The sequence below is a fragment of the Lonchura striata genome, chromosome 21 (genome assembly GCF_050655825.1).
Source record: "Lonchura striata isolate lonStrDom1 chromosome 21, ASM5065582v1, whole genome shotgun sequence".
Taxonomy (NCBI): domain Eukaryota; kingdom Metazoa; phylum Chordata; class Aves; order Passeriformes; family Estrildidae; genus Lonchura; species Lonchura striata.
The window spans coordinates 7,126,046-7,142,000 of record NC_140723.1 but is presented as its reverse complement, the minus strand read 5'-3'; the positions used below and the strand labels follow the sequence as shown (position 1 = coordinate 7,142,000).

The 15,955-nt window shown below is 48.3% G+C and overlaps 1 protein-coding gene across 28 annotated transcripts in view; it reads right to left on the bottom strand.

Moving 5' to 3' along the window:
* The window catches only part of EIF4G3 (eukaryotic translation initiation factor 4 gamma 3), a 143,256-nt gene that overhangs the window by 58,443 nt on the left and 68,858 nt on the right, over nucleotides 1–15,955 (bottom strand). For 13 of the 28 annotated variants that reach the window (XR_014949729.1, XM_085558445.1, XM_085558434.1 and 10 more), the window contains 5 exons: nucleotides 14,679–14,792; nucleotides 11,321–11,353; nucleotides 5,636–5,656; nucleotides 3,804–3,983; nucleotides 2,725–2,839 (listed from right to left, as the gene is read on the bottom strand). Coding sequence is in view for 27 of the 28 variants with exons in the window: in XM_085558445.1 (XP_085414571.1) it covers nucleotides 2,725–2,839; nucleotides 3,804–3,983; nucleotides 5,636–5,656; nucleotides 11,321–11,353; nucleotides 14,679–14,792 (463 nt within the window). In the remaining variant the exon portion in view is untranslated. The remainder of the gene's footprint in view (nucleotides 1–2,724; nucleotides 2,840–3,803; nucleotides 3,984–5,635; nucleotides 5,657–11,320; nucleotides 11,354–14,678; nucleotides 14,793–15,955) is intronic. The other 15 variants (XM_085558454.1, XM_085558444.1, XM_085558457.1 and 12 more) reach the window with 5 other exon arrangements.

Sequence of the window (15,955 nt, the reverse complement as noted above, 5' to 3'; positions counted from 1 at the left end):
GAGGGAACTTTTTCCTCTCTAAGCAGGGAGCACTGCATGGCATCAAGGAGCTCAAAGTGACACTCCTGGGTGGGCTGAATCACTCAAGAAATGTCTCATTTTGAATGCCAAGGTCAGCAGAGCCACTTCAGATCTGGCCTCGAAGACTCTATCAGCATCTCTGCAGGCTGGGAATCAAATATTATTGCCCAGAGCAGCTGTGGCTGCCCCTGGACCCCTGGAAGTGTCCAAGGCCAAGCTGGGCAGGGCTGGGAGCTGTGGTATTCACTTTCTCTGAACAGAGAGAGACATGATTCTCTCTCTCCCAGGATTCTTCCTGGGAAATTGTGAGACACAGTGAGAAAGCTCAGAAAAAGAAGAAAACAATTCTTATCTCTAGTCACTGCTCCTGTTGTTTGGCACATGTGGAATGTGTTATGGAGATTGTGTTCTGAAGAGTGAGCTGTTAATTGGGCACCGGTGATGGCTGTTTGGATTGATTGGCCCATTGGGTCAAAGCTGTGTCGTGACTGTCTGGAGACAATCACAGGTTTTTCTTTAGTATCTTTTTAGTATGTTATAGTTCTAGTATAGTAAAGTATAAATGTAATATAATTTAGCTTAATAAAAGCAATTTATTTAGCCTTCTGCACCATGGAGTCAGAGCATGTTATTCCCCGTACAGGGGGTCGCACTGCTTTGACAGGGAGCAGCCTGGGAGAGTGGAAGCTGACCCTGCCCATGGCAGGGAGTGGGACTGGATGGGATTTAATGTCCTTCCAAGCCAACCATCCTGAGATTTGGTGATTCTATGAAGCCTGCTGATGAGCAGGTGTCCAAGGAGAGCCTGGGTAAGGTGAGGGAACAGGGGAAGCCTGGGATTCCTGCAAGGGGTGAATTCCCTTCACTGGTAGTCTCCTCTAACCACATCACCTGCAATGTGATCCCTGATGGAGAGGCAGCTCCAGCAGAACTCAGGGAACAACTCTCACTTTATGAAAAGTATTTTTGAAACCCAAGTCCTGAAAAAAGATGGGAAGAAACAGCCTCTGTGACAAGTCAAGTGCATTTGTCAGTGCTACACTCTCTGCTCAGCTCCCTGCCTGTGATCCCTTCCAGTTCTTCAGCACCCAACTTTTATTCTCTTTCCTACTCACTGTTCACTTCAAGGTCTTTCCCAGTGTTGTACAGAAACTCCCTGACATCAGAGAATGAAAAACTGCAAAACTAAGTTATAAAACTGCACTGTCCATCTTCACAAGTTCTGTCTTTCACTGTACTTTCCCTCATCACCTTGTTTAGGTCTTGCTGAACTGCAATGGTTTTGATATCCAGCAGCCACACTGCTGCAAGTCCTGTGATTGATGGAAAAGGCACTGCCAGCAGCATTATCCATGCCTGGACTGTAGATTTAGCTGTTCCCCAACCCTGGCAGCACCTGGAGAGAAACTGAGCATTCCCAGTTGCTACACACAGCAAGGGAGTGACAGGAGGGAAAGGTGGGTAAGCACAGGCAAATCCCTGGTGAAACCTTCCCTGCCTGGAAAACTCTGCAGGACAGAGAGCTCTGGCTTCACCCACTGATGCTCCACAGTTGCAGCAACCTAAAGCTGGGACTAAAAGATTCCAAGATTTTCTGCAAAAAACCAGGCGCTTCCAGGAGAGGAAAGGAGCTGGAAATGAACCTTTTCCTAATTACAGAAGTGAAGACAGATAAATGGCACCAAGCAAGCAGGAAGTAAGAAAGCAGACCTGTAACAGCACAAAAAAAATGAGGAATACTGGGTAATTTCCTCATCTAGTGGATCAGATTTGAAGAACCATTACAATATTTCTTCTATTTTCTCTAGGATCAGCCACTAGGAAGTAGCTGCCCTGTAATTACCCTCTCTCCTATTCTGAAATTGCATTACTAGCTTCAAAGGCTTCATGACAACCTTTCAGTAATTCCCTTGAGTTCCACACAGACCAGATAACTAAGAGAAGGAAAAGAGGAAAATAAGAGACCTTTCTGAATGTTGGACAGGGAAGCTACTGGGTTTTTCTCTCCCTCCAAAGGGATCTCTGTGTGTGAAGAGCAAACTGCAATTCTGCCAAGGGAGCAGGGCTGTTACTGGTCAGCCTGGAAGAGAATCAGTCACCCCAAAGCTCCAAAATTCCAACAGAGAATTCCCATGGGAGCCTGAGAATATCTCTGCCCCCAACAGGCTGCAGAATGTGAGTGGGCAGGGAGCAGTGAGTGACCAAATGCATGAAAAGGCCAAGTTTTGGCCTCTGCAGGGGTTACAGACTCTTCCACTGGACTAAATTATCTTTGCAGCACCAATCCAGGGAAAAACCCACACAGCTTGTTCTTATCCCCCAGCACACACCTAACAAGAAACACTGGGATAAGAACTGTTACCTGCTGTTAACTGGTAATGCCAGTGCATGGCAGTGAAAACCAAGACTGCCAAATGTTCCCACAATACCTGAATAAATAATAATGATTGAGCAGGGACTAAAACCCAGCCCCATTCCTGGTCACAGGCAATTCTGGGCAGCTGCAGCCTTTCCTGACACACTCACACAAACAATACTCTGGGATTTTTCAGGAGGGAATAATCAGGGCTGTGACACCACCAAATTTAGCAGCTATTTGAAGTTCAAACAAATGCTAATCCAGCTTGTTATTATAAATCTTCAGCTTGACAACAGAAAAACACACCAAGAAAAGACTGTAAGAACTCTCCAAGCAGAACTCACCGTAGGCATTGGGGAATTCTCCAGGACCTGGGCCTGGATAGAAGGGTCCTGGTCCTGGTGGCTGCACAGGATATTGCTGGGGTGGCCCAACGTACGGGGGGCCACTGTGACGATACTGGGGGGACAAAAACAACCATCACTGTACAAGGACTGGGGCAACCTGTAACTGAGCCCCCCAGGATCAGGGATCTGATCCTCACATTGGTTCATGACAGCTTTGGGCATCACAGAATCATGGAATTGTTAAGGTTGGAGAAGATCTTTAAGACCACTGAGTCCAACCATCAACCAGCAGCACCACCAAATTCACCTCTGACCACGGCCCCAGGTGCCACATCCACATGTTCTCTGAACACTTCCTGGGATGGGGACTCCACCACTGCCCCAGGCATCCTCTGCCACTGCCTGACCACCCTGTCCACGAAGGGCATTTCCCCAATATCTACCTAAACCTCCCTAAATGTTAGTGCCAGAAGTAAGGTAAAGCCAAGGCAGGGAGGACACAGGAGCTGAGGTAGAACAGAGTCACTCCCCTGACTGCAGCACTGTGTAATGAGGCCCAAGGTTCTGGAGTGTCTGTGGATTGGTTAAGTCAAAATAAATGTTTTTAAAGCACTAAATATTTTCCAAGAGCTTGGTTTCCTACTGTGCTTGAGAGAGGCCTGAAAAAGGTGATTGGTTCCTACTGCCTCCATGCACAGAACAAAAACTTCATACAGAGAAAGGACAGAGGCTGAACCACAGAATCCTGGAATCATTTAGGCTGGAAAAGCCCCCTACAACCACCAAGTCCAACTGTTCCCCCAGCACTACCAAACCCACCCCTAAACCTTGTCCCCAGATGCCACATCCACACATTTCTTCAACACTTCCAGGGATGCTGGCTCCACCACTGCCCCATCATCCTCTCCATGAAGGAACTTTTCCCAATACCTAATCCAGACCTGCCCTGGCACCTGATATACAACTACCAGCCTGATTTCACAGACACGTCTCCACACCCTCCTGGCAGTTCCTGAGGACCCCCATGGAGCAAACATTGCTCTGCAGCTCCTCAGGTGCCTGGATGCTGGATTTACCTGTGGGATACAGTACTGGGGGCCCTGAGGCATCGGGTAGGGCATTGGCAGGTGGTTCACCATCATGATGTGCTGGTTGGTTTGGTACACGGCAGTCGGGGTCTGCGCTCCGGGACGGATGGAGGGGCTGCTGTTCTGGATGGTGGCTCTTGGAGGCTGGATCTGAGGCCTCTGAAAAAACTAGGATAGGGAAGGGAGAGAGGAGAGAAACAAAGAACTGGTCAGACTTCCTGGGAAAGAATTGAAATATCCTTACAATATTATAGTTACGGTGTTAAGTTTCCAGGTATTGCCACACTTCCCGAAAACTGCAGGACAGTCCATGTTTCTCTGTGAACAGCAGGGCCATCTATGGCTTTCTATTTTACAAGGCAGAAAACAGGCAAGAAATTTTACAAACCAGTAATTATTAGTTTGTATCCCCTGAATTTTACAGCTGAACCTTCACAGTCAACTTTAGAAAAATTAGTTTATCTAATTTTCTTTTTATAAGGTGGGTTGGCTGCTAAAAAAACCCACCTTCATAAATACCCCAGGGAAATAAAACATCAAGACAACTGTTCCAATTTATCTCCAGAAGAGCTAAAAATCCAGAATTTCATAGAGGCCAGAGGCACCTCATGTCTCTCCTTCACATCCAGGTCACTTGTCCTGCCCTGTTTTCCAAAGGGTGGCAACCTGTCCCAGAGTGATCCCAAAGCCTCGACCACACTGGCATGAGGCTGCCCCGGCGGATGGGCCAGGCCTGGCAGCCCAGCAGGGCCTGGCAGCAGCTCCACGCTCGCCCTCCTGGCAGCCCCAGGGTGGGCACAGGGCTGGATCTGCACCCCGGGACGGGCACAGGGCTGGATCTGCATCCCAGGATGGGTACAGGGCTGGATCTGCACCCCAGGATGGGCACAGGGCTGGATCTGCACCCCGGGATGGGCACTGGGCTGGATCTGCACCCCAGGATGGGCACTGGGCTGGATCTGCACCCCGGGATGGGCACAGGACTGGATCTGCATCCTAGGATGGGCACAGGGCTGGATCTGCATTCCAGGATGGGCACAGGGCTGGCTCTGCACCCTGGGATGGGCACTGGGCTGCAGGCTCTGGCTCTGTACCCCGGGATGGGCACTGGGCTGGATCTGCACCCCAGGATGGGCACTGGGCTGGATCTGCACCCCGGGATGGGCACAGGGCTGGATCTGTACCCTGGGACAGGCACAGGGCTGGCTCTGCACCCCGGGATGGGCACAGGGCTGGCTCTGCACCCCAGGATGGGCACAGGGCTGGATCTGCACCCTGGGATGGGCACAGGGCTGGCTCTGCATTCCAGGATGGGCACAGGGCTGGATCTGCACCCTGGGATGGGCACAGGGCTGGATCTGCACCCCAGGATGGGCACTGGGCTGGATCTGTACCCTGGGACAGGCACAGGGCTGGCTCTGCACCCCGGGATGGGCACAGGGCTGGATCTGCATCCCAGGATGGGCACAGGGCTGGATCTGCATCCCAGGATGGGTACAGGGCTGGATCTGCACCCTGGGATGGGCACTGGGCTGCAGGCTCTGGCTCTGTACCCCGGGATGGGCACAGGGCTGGCTCTGTACCCCAGGATGGGCACTGGGCTGGCTCTGCACCCCAGGATGGGCACTGGGCTGGCTCTGTACCCCAGGATGGGCACGGGGCTGGCTCTGTACCCCAGGATGGGCACTGGGCTGCAGGCTCTGGCTCTGCCCCCTGCAGCTCAGGAGGTGAGGGGTGCACCGCACGCTGAGGCATTCACTGACGGAGGTGTGAGCAGGTGAGAGACACTGATGCCATGCAGAACCAGGAGTTAGAGTTACCTGTATAGGTCTGAATCCTCCCTTCAATAACGAAGCAAGAAAGCAGCAGGAAACAGAAAGAAAGCCAATGGAACAGCTTACAGATCAACAGGAAGGAATAGGATACAACATGCACCCTAAATGCACAGTTGTAGTCAGCCTCTGCCCTGCTCTGACTCGTCCCTTCCAGAAACAGCCAGGAAAAGACACTGAGTGGTATCACAGACTCTGCTGCCAGAATCCCACAGGGTTAGAACTCTCCTAGAAAAGTTTCATATGGAAGTATAAAAGTTAAAAAAACAAAACAAAACAAAACCAAAAAACCCAATCAAACCATGATTTACTGCATGAAACATGACACTACAGAAAGACTTTATGTTTACTCTGTTCCTAAAACATCAAATATTTCTCCTTCTGGTCTCTTTCAGTGGTACAGAGTGAGCAGATAAAGCAGAAACCCTGGCTCAAATCATGGATTTCTCTCCTTTTCTGCACCAAGCCTGGGAAGGGAAGAAATACCACATATTTAACTGTTCAGTAAAAAGTAATTATAATAATTAGGCCACCACACATCACACTGAATCCTGCTGGCTGCTGTGCAGTGATGTGTTACAGGGAGTAACTGTGCCAGGAGAAGTGAGAAAAGAAGAGAGGAGAATGAAGGGATGAGCTGGGATTATCCACCCCAGGTTTGGGAAGGGTGGGGAGGTTGTGATGTCTCTATCCTCAACGTGACAATGAGATTAAAATGGCCATTCTGGTGCTGCTGAAGATTTCATGACACCTGAGCTGTTCCCCACAGCAAACAATCTCTCCAGGAAAGCCCTGGATGACTCTCCTTCAGATAACCAGACATTGTTAAGGTGAGCACACTGATTTTATGTCCAGCCCTGTCAACCTGGATGAACAGCTGTCCCCAGCATGCTGGAAGTGTGACCTGAACTGGGAGAAGGGAACTGTTTAGGGAGAAAAGCTTGGAAATGAGGGTGGAGAAAGCAAATGAGAAGAACAACAGCCTGCCATAGTCCTGCTCTGATAAAACCCGTGTGTGGCTGAGAGATGTGGGGGAGATGCAGGAGTGTGGCATGAACCAAGTACAGGTGCTGAATTTATGGTAAGAATCACCAGAGTTTGTGATTTTTCTATATCCAAAGACACCAAAAAATGTAAAAGTCTTCCTTTTTTTCACCGCAATTCACTGAGTAATGGTCATTTCTAAGCAGTAAGCATGTTGCAGCTTTCACTGAGGGAAGGCTGGAAAAATTAATAAACCCCACAGGTGTGTGTTTATGCAGAGTGAAAAGGGCTGGAGGCAGAAGTGAGACCTCTCTCTATCAACAGCACCTCCAGTGCAGTGGCAGGAAAACCCCCACTGCCAGAGACAGGGACACTTCACCCATGGGAGCTGCTCCTCAGGCTCCTGCTCACAATTAACTGGGAGTATTGGGGGAACACTCCCAGCACTGGGAACTCCTCGGGCAAGGACAGCTTCTCACTCCCAGAGCCTCCAGCTGGCCCCTGGCTGGGGCACAGCTCTTCCACTCCAAACCTCCTGCCTACCCCTCTGCCCTTCCTTGCCATTTTCCCTTTAGTCACTGCTCACATACCCCAACCCTCCCAAATCCTTTTATTTACCATCATCTTCTTCATTTTCTTCCCCAATCACTCCGTGCCCAGAGTAATAAAATCAATGATCAACGTGCCACCTAGGAAAAGCAGAGATCAAGGAGAGCCCCAGCCCCCTCTGATCACCCAGCACTGCTTTCCACAGATTTGCCACGTGCTCTGTATTTCCAGGCCATGACTCCCAATGCCAGGAGTGCTCCCTTGGACCCCCAAGGTGCACCTAAATAGAAATTTGGGGTAAGAGCCTGAAAACAAACCTATGCTAAGCTCAGCCTGGCAAACATGGGCATTCATCTACTTTTTTTCCTAGGCTCAAGGCTGGATGTTATGATGGGTCCACGGAGCCCTATGGGAGGTTTGGAGAATGGAAGCAAAAGGGAAGTTCAACAAGTTGTCACCCAAGCTCTGCACTTCACTCAAGCTTCTCATGCCCCTGTTATTAATTTTTAGTCTTTCTGGTGCCACCAGGAAGGCTGGTGGGATAACCTGAGCCTGGCCTGGGGGAGAGAGGTGCCTGTATGAGCAATGCAGTGGGAACTGAGCCCTGAGATGTGAAGATCAGAGAACTGTAGAATTGTTTAGGTTGGAAAAACCCTCTAAGATCATTGAGTCCATCCCTAGCCCATGTCCACAGGTGCCACATCCACACATTGTTTGAACACTTCCAGTGATGCTGACTCCACCTCTTCCAGTGCCTGACCACCCTCTCCATGAAGAAATTTTCCCAATATCTAACCCAAACCTCCCCTGGTGCAGCTTGAAGCATTTCCTCTTGTTCTGTCCCTCCTCCAGGAGCAGGAGCTGCAGCACAAACCCCCAGGTCCTGCTTCCCCAGCACCTCAGCGCAGCTCTTTTGGCTGCTCAAGGCAAGGCTCATTTCCTTCCCCTCTGACTCCCCCTGTTTTATTATTTACTAAATGATAAAATGAAGGGGAAAAGCCCTTTTTGACATTTAGATGTGGCAGCTCCACCACACACTCAAGGATGCAGACAGGGAAATGACTGCAGCAGTTTCCCATCACTTTCTGACTTGGAACACCCCAAAACAGCCACAAAATGGTCACTTGGGTCAGTTCAAGGAGTGAATTCCTGACCCCTCCAAGTCCCAGAGCTCTTCCACAACAGCACCCAGCCAAGCCCATTCTCTGTTGTACCAGTTACACCCAGAGGAACTCAAGAAACCCCAAGCTAAAACTGTAATAAACTCCACCAGTAACCTCAAGTGAGAGGCTGAGCCATGAGCAGCAAACCCATCTCAAACACAGTTCAAGTCAAAAGGAAATGACCACATTTCAATGTGTATTTCTGGTTTAAGTCACATCAGCCTCTTCTGAGAACCTCATGCTCCCCAAGTCACCTCATAAGTGAAGAGATTTTAGGCAGATTCAAATGTAACAAAAATTTGCCTTTTGGAGCTGGGGTTAGAAGAAAACTGCTGTTCTCAACTGTGCTTTGTGAGGATCAGAAACAACAAAATGACTCCAGAGCCTCACTCAAGAAAAAGAAAGAAAAAACAGAGAAAGTCTGTGCAAAATACTGCCCAAAACACTTTGTAGGGGCTATAAAGTGAGATTCTGCAGATTCTCACTGTGTGATCTCAGAATCAGGGATTACTGATGCACATTTAACTTCCAGTCAGAACTGCTGCAATTACTTTATTTCCCTTCAGCCAGTAATGTTAAAACCCTAAATCTCTGCTATTTTCTCTCGTACAGTGGGGTCACACTTCCTTCAGCATTAACTGGCTCCACCAACTCCCACTGTAACTGTCCAACTCCAGGGAAGGCATTTCCATCCAGGAAAAAACCCTGCTCATAAAGCTGTCATTCAACTTCAGGTGCTTAAATCATGCTCATTTGAGAACCTTAAAGATCTAATAATTACAGGCAGTAATACTGAAGAACAATCCATTATTTGCCTGAAGGAGACCCAGAATCAATACAAGGCACATGTTAATAAAAGCTGGGATGGACACAGGGAATTGCAAACCCCACGGTGCTGCTGCTGCCTTCAAAGGGAAGGTGGAGTTGTTGCAGTAAATATTAGCCCTGCTGAGGCCAATTCACTTATTTAGCATTTTCTAGCTTATGAATCCCAGTCTCAAAGCTCTCAGCTTGTGTTACACAATTTAACCAAGTTTAAAAACTCTCCCGTGAGGATAATTATTTATGTTGGTCTTGAGCATCCAACCCATTTATGTGGGGTTCAGGATGAACATGCTCCCACAGCTGTGACCCTCCTGCAGGTGGCAGGAGTCAAAATCCCTGTCTGCACCCCCAGTCTACACCATGGGTGTTTTGGCTTAAAGGAAACAAATAGCTCTTCCACAGCCCAGGTTTCTCTGTGCCTGTCCTGGTGCAGCACACGACAGATGTAACTGGGAATAAAGCCTGGAATATTTTTCTAATGGTGACAGCTACTCACAGATCATTATAAGCAGATTCAAATGTAACAGAGACAAAAATCTAACTGTGATAAAATCGGGAAAACACTTGGAATTTATAAGCACATTAGGGCAGGGCCATAAGTGGGTCCAAAGGAAAGTTTTGGATCCCATTCTGACAGACTGGCGGCCAAGTCCCACCAGTAAAACCCCAGTCACAGGAATATTTCCTCCAAGGCTGAGCTGCCTCAAGTCTTGTGGGTCAAAACCTGCTCAGAGAAAGCTCAGTAAATTTTAGGAGAATGTGAAATGGCTCCCAGTGAATACATCCCTTAGGAATGACCCGTGAAGGAGCTAAGGAGCTGCAGAGCAGTAATGCACTCTTTGTACTGTGCAGTATAAACACTGACCTGAAGTTAAGGTCAACAACAAAAGTATCTAAACAAGATCCTGATGCCCCCATCATTGCCCAGGCTGCCCCTGCAGTCATCCTGCAAACAGTCCTCTGCCCCTGCCTGTCCAGCCATGCACACAAATCACTGTCCCAAAGGTCCCATGCTACCTTTGCCTATAACCCAACACTGCACATGTCCCATTCTACTCCCTACACTCCTTTTTCTGCCCTGCTCTGGAAGGCTCCAGCTCCCCTGCTGCTCCCTGAGCTGGAAGGAACAAGGATGATGGGGATTTTGGGCTCTGTGCCCACCTAACACTTACCTGCTCTCCCCCACGGTGCTCATCCCAGTGTTCAACTGCTCAGGAACATGAGTCAAGTGAGAACAAAATAATTCTCTGGAACAAACCTTCCATGCCTCAAGCCCCTGTCCTGACACCACAGGATTAATGGGACTTTTTCTTATTAACTTGTGGAAACAACCTGCCTCAAAGCCAAGAGAGCTCTGGGAGAGCCTTCCTGCCTTGTCCTGCCTCTCCTCTCTTTCCCACCAGCAGTACCACCTCTGTTCACTCAAAACCTACAAGAAGCATCAAAATCAGCTCCCAAGGATAAGTGTTTTGGCAAAGAGTAGTGTAGGAGCTGAAGAAAAGACAATTCCAGACACCCTGACTAGGACAGACAGGCCTGTGTATGTGTCCTGACACTGGAGAAATCCCAATTCTGCCACCCCTGAGCTCCAGGAGCCACAGTTATTCCTAGCTCTCCTTCTTAATAACAAAGTGGTTCCTTACAAAGTCCAAGTCGTGCAATGGGAACACTGAAAAGTTTCCTCCAGGTCTGGCTTTTGTGGGCTAAGTGAAAATGACATTAAGCAATGCAATGGTGACAGAGAACCAGGTGTATCACACAACAAAGGCAGGACCTGGGAAGTCATGTGTTTTGCTCCAAGCTGGAAAAGCAGGATTTTATCAGGTGACATCTTCAGAAAACTGAATCCACCCATTGTTTGGGAAATACTCAGAACAAGGTTCTAGTGATGTGAGAAGGCAAGGGAATCCCACAGTGGCTGGCAATGACTCCTAGAGGTTCTCCTCCCCGGGGGTGGGGTGGTTAATGGGAGCAGTGACCCTGGGTGAGGTCTGTGTCACTCAGCGGTGCAAGTGGTTGTTAGCAGGGTTATGCACGTGCCAGGAGCTACTGCAGGGCTGCTTTCCTCCACTCGAGTTAGTGGGTGAGTCACCTCCACCCCCACCCCCCAGCCAATTAGTGCAGGGTGATAACGAAGGGGCAGGTACTGTACCTGGTGATGGGCAGGTCGAGGCCCCGCTGCAAACTGAGGAAAGGCGGGAGAAACAAACACAAAAGGAAAGGCACAAAGAGTCAGAAACACCACAACGAACCAAAATGTCACACTCTATGCAAAATAAACCCACAGAAAATAAAATAACAATGACACAGTCAAAAGCTTTGCTGCAGGACAGCGACACACAGGGACTGAGGTGTCACGATGGACATCGCTACGGGCACTGTGCTGGGAGCTGGGACAAACAGCCAAAGCTGCCCGGGATCCTACAGGCACTCAGGGATGCAGGCATTCCTTATCCTGCCTGGGAAGAACACATAAAACCAAAAAACCAACTGAAAACGAGCAGCAGTGGAGATCCTGAAACTGTCTGAGGTGGGAGGAGGTCAATGGTTAGAGCAGCTGGGCCGGAGCCGTGCTGGGGCTCTGAGGAGAGCAGAGGATGGAGAGCCATGGCTGGGGACATCCCTGCGAGGCAAAGAGCAGCCATTCCTGGCACGTCCAGCCCTGCTACTGCACTTGCAGCTCTATTCCTCCTCTGGGGTCGCAGCAAAGCCCCCTAAGCAGTGGCATGTGTCACCCTCTCTGGAAGCCAAGGATCAGCTTGTCCCCAAGCCCTGAGGGCAGCAGCAGTGCAGCCTGGATGGAGAACAGGAGGTCCCAGCCCTGAGCCCAGGCCACTGAATCATCTCCCACTCACTTAGGCCACACGCAGAGGAAAATAATCCCAATTTAATATGCTCAGCTGACATTAAAAGCATTTCCCAATAAGGAACTGATTGTTAAAATAGAAATAAAAATGAATGCAAGAAATGGAAAATATAAATAAAGATGACAAGGTACCCACTTCCAGAGCTGAGTTAGGTGTTGAAACCCATAATTCTCAGTGTAATGAGCAGAGCTCCACAATGAGAGCAGAGAATTCTACTGATAAGAGTTCCAGTAATTAACTGCAGTGACCACAACTACATCCATAGAGGATTTTAGACACCATGTGCCTCTGCTGTGATGGCTCAGCACAGCCACCTCTGCTCACTCAGGGGCTCATTGTGGTTTACTTTCTGCCTCAGAACAGTGATCAAAACTGACTACTAATTAGTGACTTCCTTAATAAGTTTATTTTCTATAAGGAAAAGTGGGCCTGAGTTCACTTGCAGCCCCTTACAGCTCCTCTAATGCCATCAAACATGAAGCAAAACATAAATATTCACTGGTCCATTTGATCTTTTCCTTTACAAACACTTAAATTGCCTAGATTTTAAGATTTCCAAGAACTACTCTGCTAATCCTGGTGTTTATATACTCCTACCTTCACCTCATGGTGGCACTTGGTGACACTTGGATGAAAGTCATAAAAACCTTCAGAAACGAGTAAATATGGACACACAGGCTGTTCCTGGGACAAGAGTTTATAAAGAACGACCTGCACTGGTTCACCAAATAATTTTCTCACCCTGGAAAATTTTCTCTAAGCCTTACACTGAAGAATAAAAAAGCAAAGCATGGTCACCCTGTGAAACTGAAAAGCTGTAATTTCTATTTTAATAAAACAGAAGGACTCAGAACCTCTCGGCATTCTTGCAGTGGCTCTGTGCATGAGGAGAAACAGGTACCTGGATGAGTCTCTGGAGATAAATGCACTTCAAGTCCTTAACTTCTCAAAGAACATCCCTAAAATATCTTGTGTTTGGGAAAAGGGACTAAAGGTATCCTGGAAGGGCTGAGCCTTTCCATGGGGCTGCACGTTCTGTGTTAGACACCAATGAAAGAAAACAGCCAAAAAGAGAATGTTGGGATGCAGAAACCTTGTACTGCTTCACTTCAGGGCCAAGGCACCTCTCTCATCCCTGTTGCACAGAAAAGATTTGTTCTCACTGCACCTAAAACAAGAGCTGGAAGTTTACATCTGAAGAAGCCAAAGTTTGTTCCATGGTGGAAAGTAATGTGTGTTACAAGAAATAAAAGCTCCAAGTTAGTGAAAAATGCCCTTGTCTATTTTGCACTGGTCACCACTGGCTCTTGATTTTTAAATGTTTTAAAAATAATTCTGTTTGATAGGAATTATTAGCTGTTAATAGCTGTAAGCAACAGAACAAACTGTAGTAGTCACTGCTGGCTTAAAATAGACACTTTGGGTTGTTTTTTCTCTGTTTGATGAAGACAGTAGATAGGAAAACCTTATAAATCCTGGGTCCAACCTCCCTGCCCCATCCCCACTCCCTACAGTCCTGCCCACTGCCCCATGGACACAGGAATGTTCTCTCCCTGCAGATATTGGGCTGGCACACCTCACCCCTCCTGGACTGCTCCACCACCCTCTCCAGCATAACTTTTTTTTCGGCAAAGTCATAAAATTGGACAGTTTGTGTTGAGATGGGGGCTGGCATGGCCAAGAGCTAATGGGGAATTTTCAGCAGTGCTGAAGGTCCTGGATTTTGTTTTCCTTCCCCAGCTGGAGCTTTGCAATTCCCACTGTGGGAGTGATGCTAACAGGGAGCAAACACGGATTGCAAAGGCAGCTGTCCTGGGAGGAACAGAAAAGCCTGAGCTCTGCACTTCCAATGGCCCTTGGATGCAGAGCAGGATGGAGGAAACTCTGGCTCGAGGGAGGGGCTGGATCAGCCCTGCCTGCCCACATCAGCTGTGCCACAGCACAACAGAAACCCCAGGGATGGCACAGCCACCCTGCCACCCTCCTCATCCCCTCCTCACCCTCCCCTCACCACCAAATGGACGGTTAAAAAATAAACGGAAAAAAAATAATAACTAAATTACAAATAAATAAATCAAGCAAAGAACCAAATGCAGGAGTAGCTCAGGCCTGGGCTAGTCTTGCATTTGCTTTGGGGTGGGAGGTGGAATGAGATGTGATGGGTGGCAGCAGCTTTTAGTCATGGGGTGAGATGGGCACTAGCAGAGCACATGGCAAAACCTGCACACAGGAGAGCTCAGAACAATACAAGCAAGGCTGACAGGTGCAGATAAATTCTTCCTCGGGATCTCCTCAGTTACAGGGTCAAAACCCTAAAAATTTGACATTTACTGGCCAAATTTCCTGCAGAATCTCTCTCTGCTGAGTGACAAAGCCCAGGGGGCCCTGGCCTCTGTCCTACCCCAGGTCAGACCCCCCAGCTGTAATTTAGCTTTGGACCCTTGTGGCACCACCTCACCTGGCAGAGGCTGCCACGGCAGCTCGTGCTTTCAGCAAAGAAGCAAAACCAGTGCATTTCTGTAGCCAACAAAAAAGGATGTGGTAAAAAAAAAATATATATAATAAAGAAAGGAAGAAGAAATAAAAACAGTGCCGTGGGCACAATTGCCTGCAAGAAGGAGTACAGTTTGTTATATTGCTTACAATGCAGTATTTTATCCAGCCTCTTCCAGCCAGGGACCTGTAAACCGGACTCTGTTCCAAAACCTTCCTCCTCTTCCAGTTTTCTGTGCAATGTATTGGCACTGTTCTGCTGGGCTGTCAAAAAAACTGGTTTAGAGATGCAGCTCTTCAGTCAAGTTTTTGCTCCAGTTCTAACCATACCAGCTTAGTTGTGCTTTGCAACAATTAAAGAGAAAGATGATTATACTTACTGAGGAAAGAGTTTTAGCAGCAGTGTCCTGCATTACTGATCAGAATGGGGCACTAAAGACAAATTCCCAGCTGTCCACATCAAAGAACTTCAAAGTCAGTGTTACTTGACTCGTTCATCAGCAGAGGTTGAGGAGCCTCAGAACAAACCCTGGCATGTCCTGCAGGGGAAACCTCCAGAGCTGGGCATGTGCCCCAGTGATGTTGCAGGTTTGGGGATCCTTGCCCTGGGTATATCTGTATTTATACCTGTTTTGTGGACAAATTTCTCTGCCTCAGAGGCTTTCAGTTTGTTCCAGGAGTGTTCACCTTACTCTAAAGAGAGAAGAGTGCTGGGAAGGCACCAGGGGGTTATGGGCAACTGGAATATGTCCTGACACAGAGGGGCAGGAGGTGCAGGATTGCTGCTCCCTCGGCTGATGGAGCCCTGAGATGTGGTGATGGGAAGCCACCATGCCTCCAGAAGCTGGGCAAAGCCTCTGATGCCCTAGGAGGGTCTTCTAACATCATGTGGAGCTGTGCTACAAGCAGAGAATCCCCAGAAAGTAGCTGGTGTGGGGAACTGAAGTCCTACAACAGCAGAGCAGTATCACAATAAACACCCACCCCCAAAAAACAGACTGTGAAGGATGATCAGACCTGAAGCTGGATGAAAAAGGGGCTCAGCACAAAAAGATCTGAGTACACAGAAGCTCTAGGTTACATGTGAGCACCTCCAGGGTTAGAACTGATCGGTGGCATTGATTTGGGAGCAAAGCCCAGAGGCCACTGGAGACCGAGGGTTGCTGCAGAGAACTGCTTGTGTTTGATCTCTAGTCTATCCATGCACAAAGCAGATCCTTAAAGAAAAAAACAAAAAGAAAAAAAAAAGAAGAGAAAGATTCTGGCAATGAACCTGAACACTATAATGAAGTGAACCTGAAAGTAACTAGGCTAAAAATAAATGGTGTTATTTGAAGGTAGATGAGAATCCCTCCATCACTTCTTTAGGAACTTTAGAAGGAAAATTATCCTACCAGGATATTGTCTGAAAAACTCAATCAAGGTTT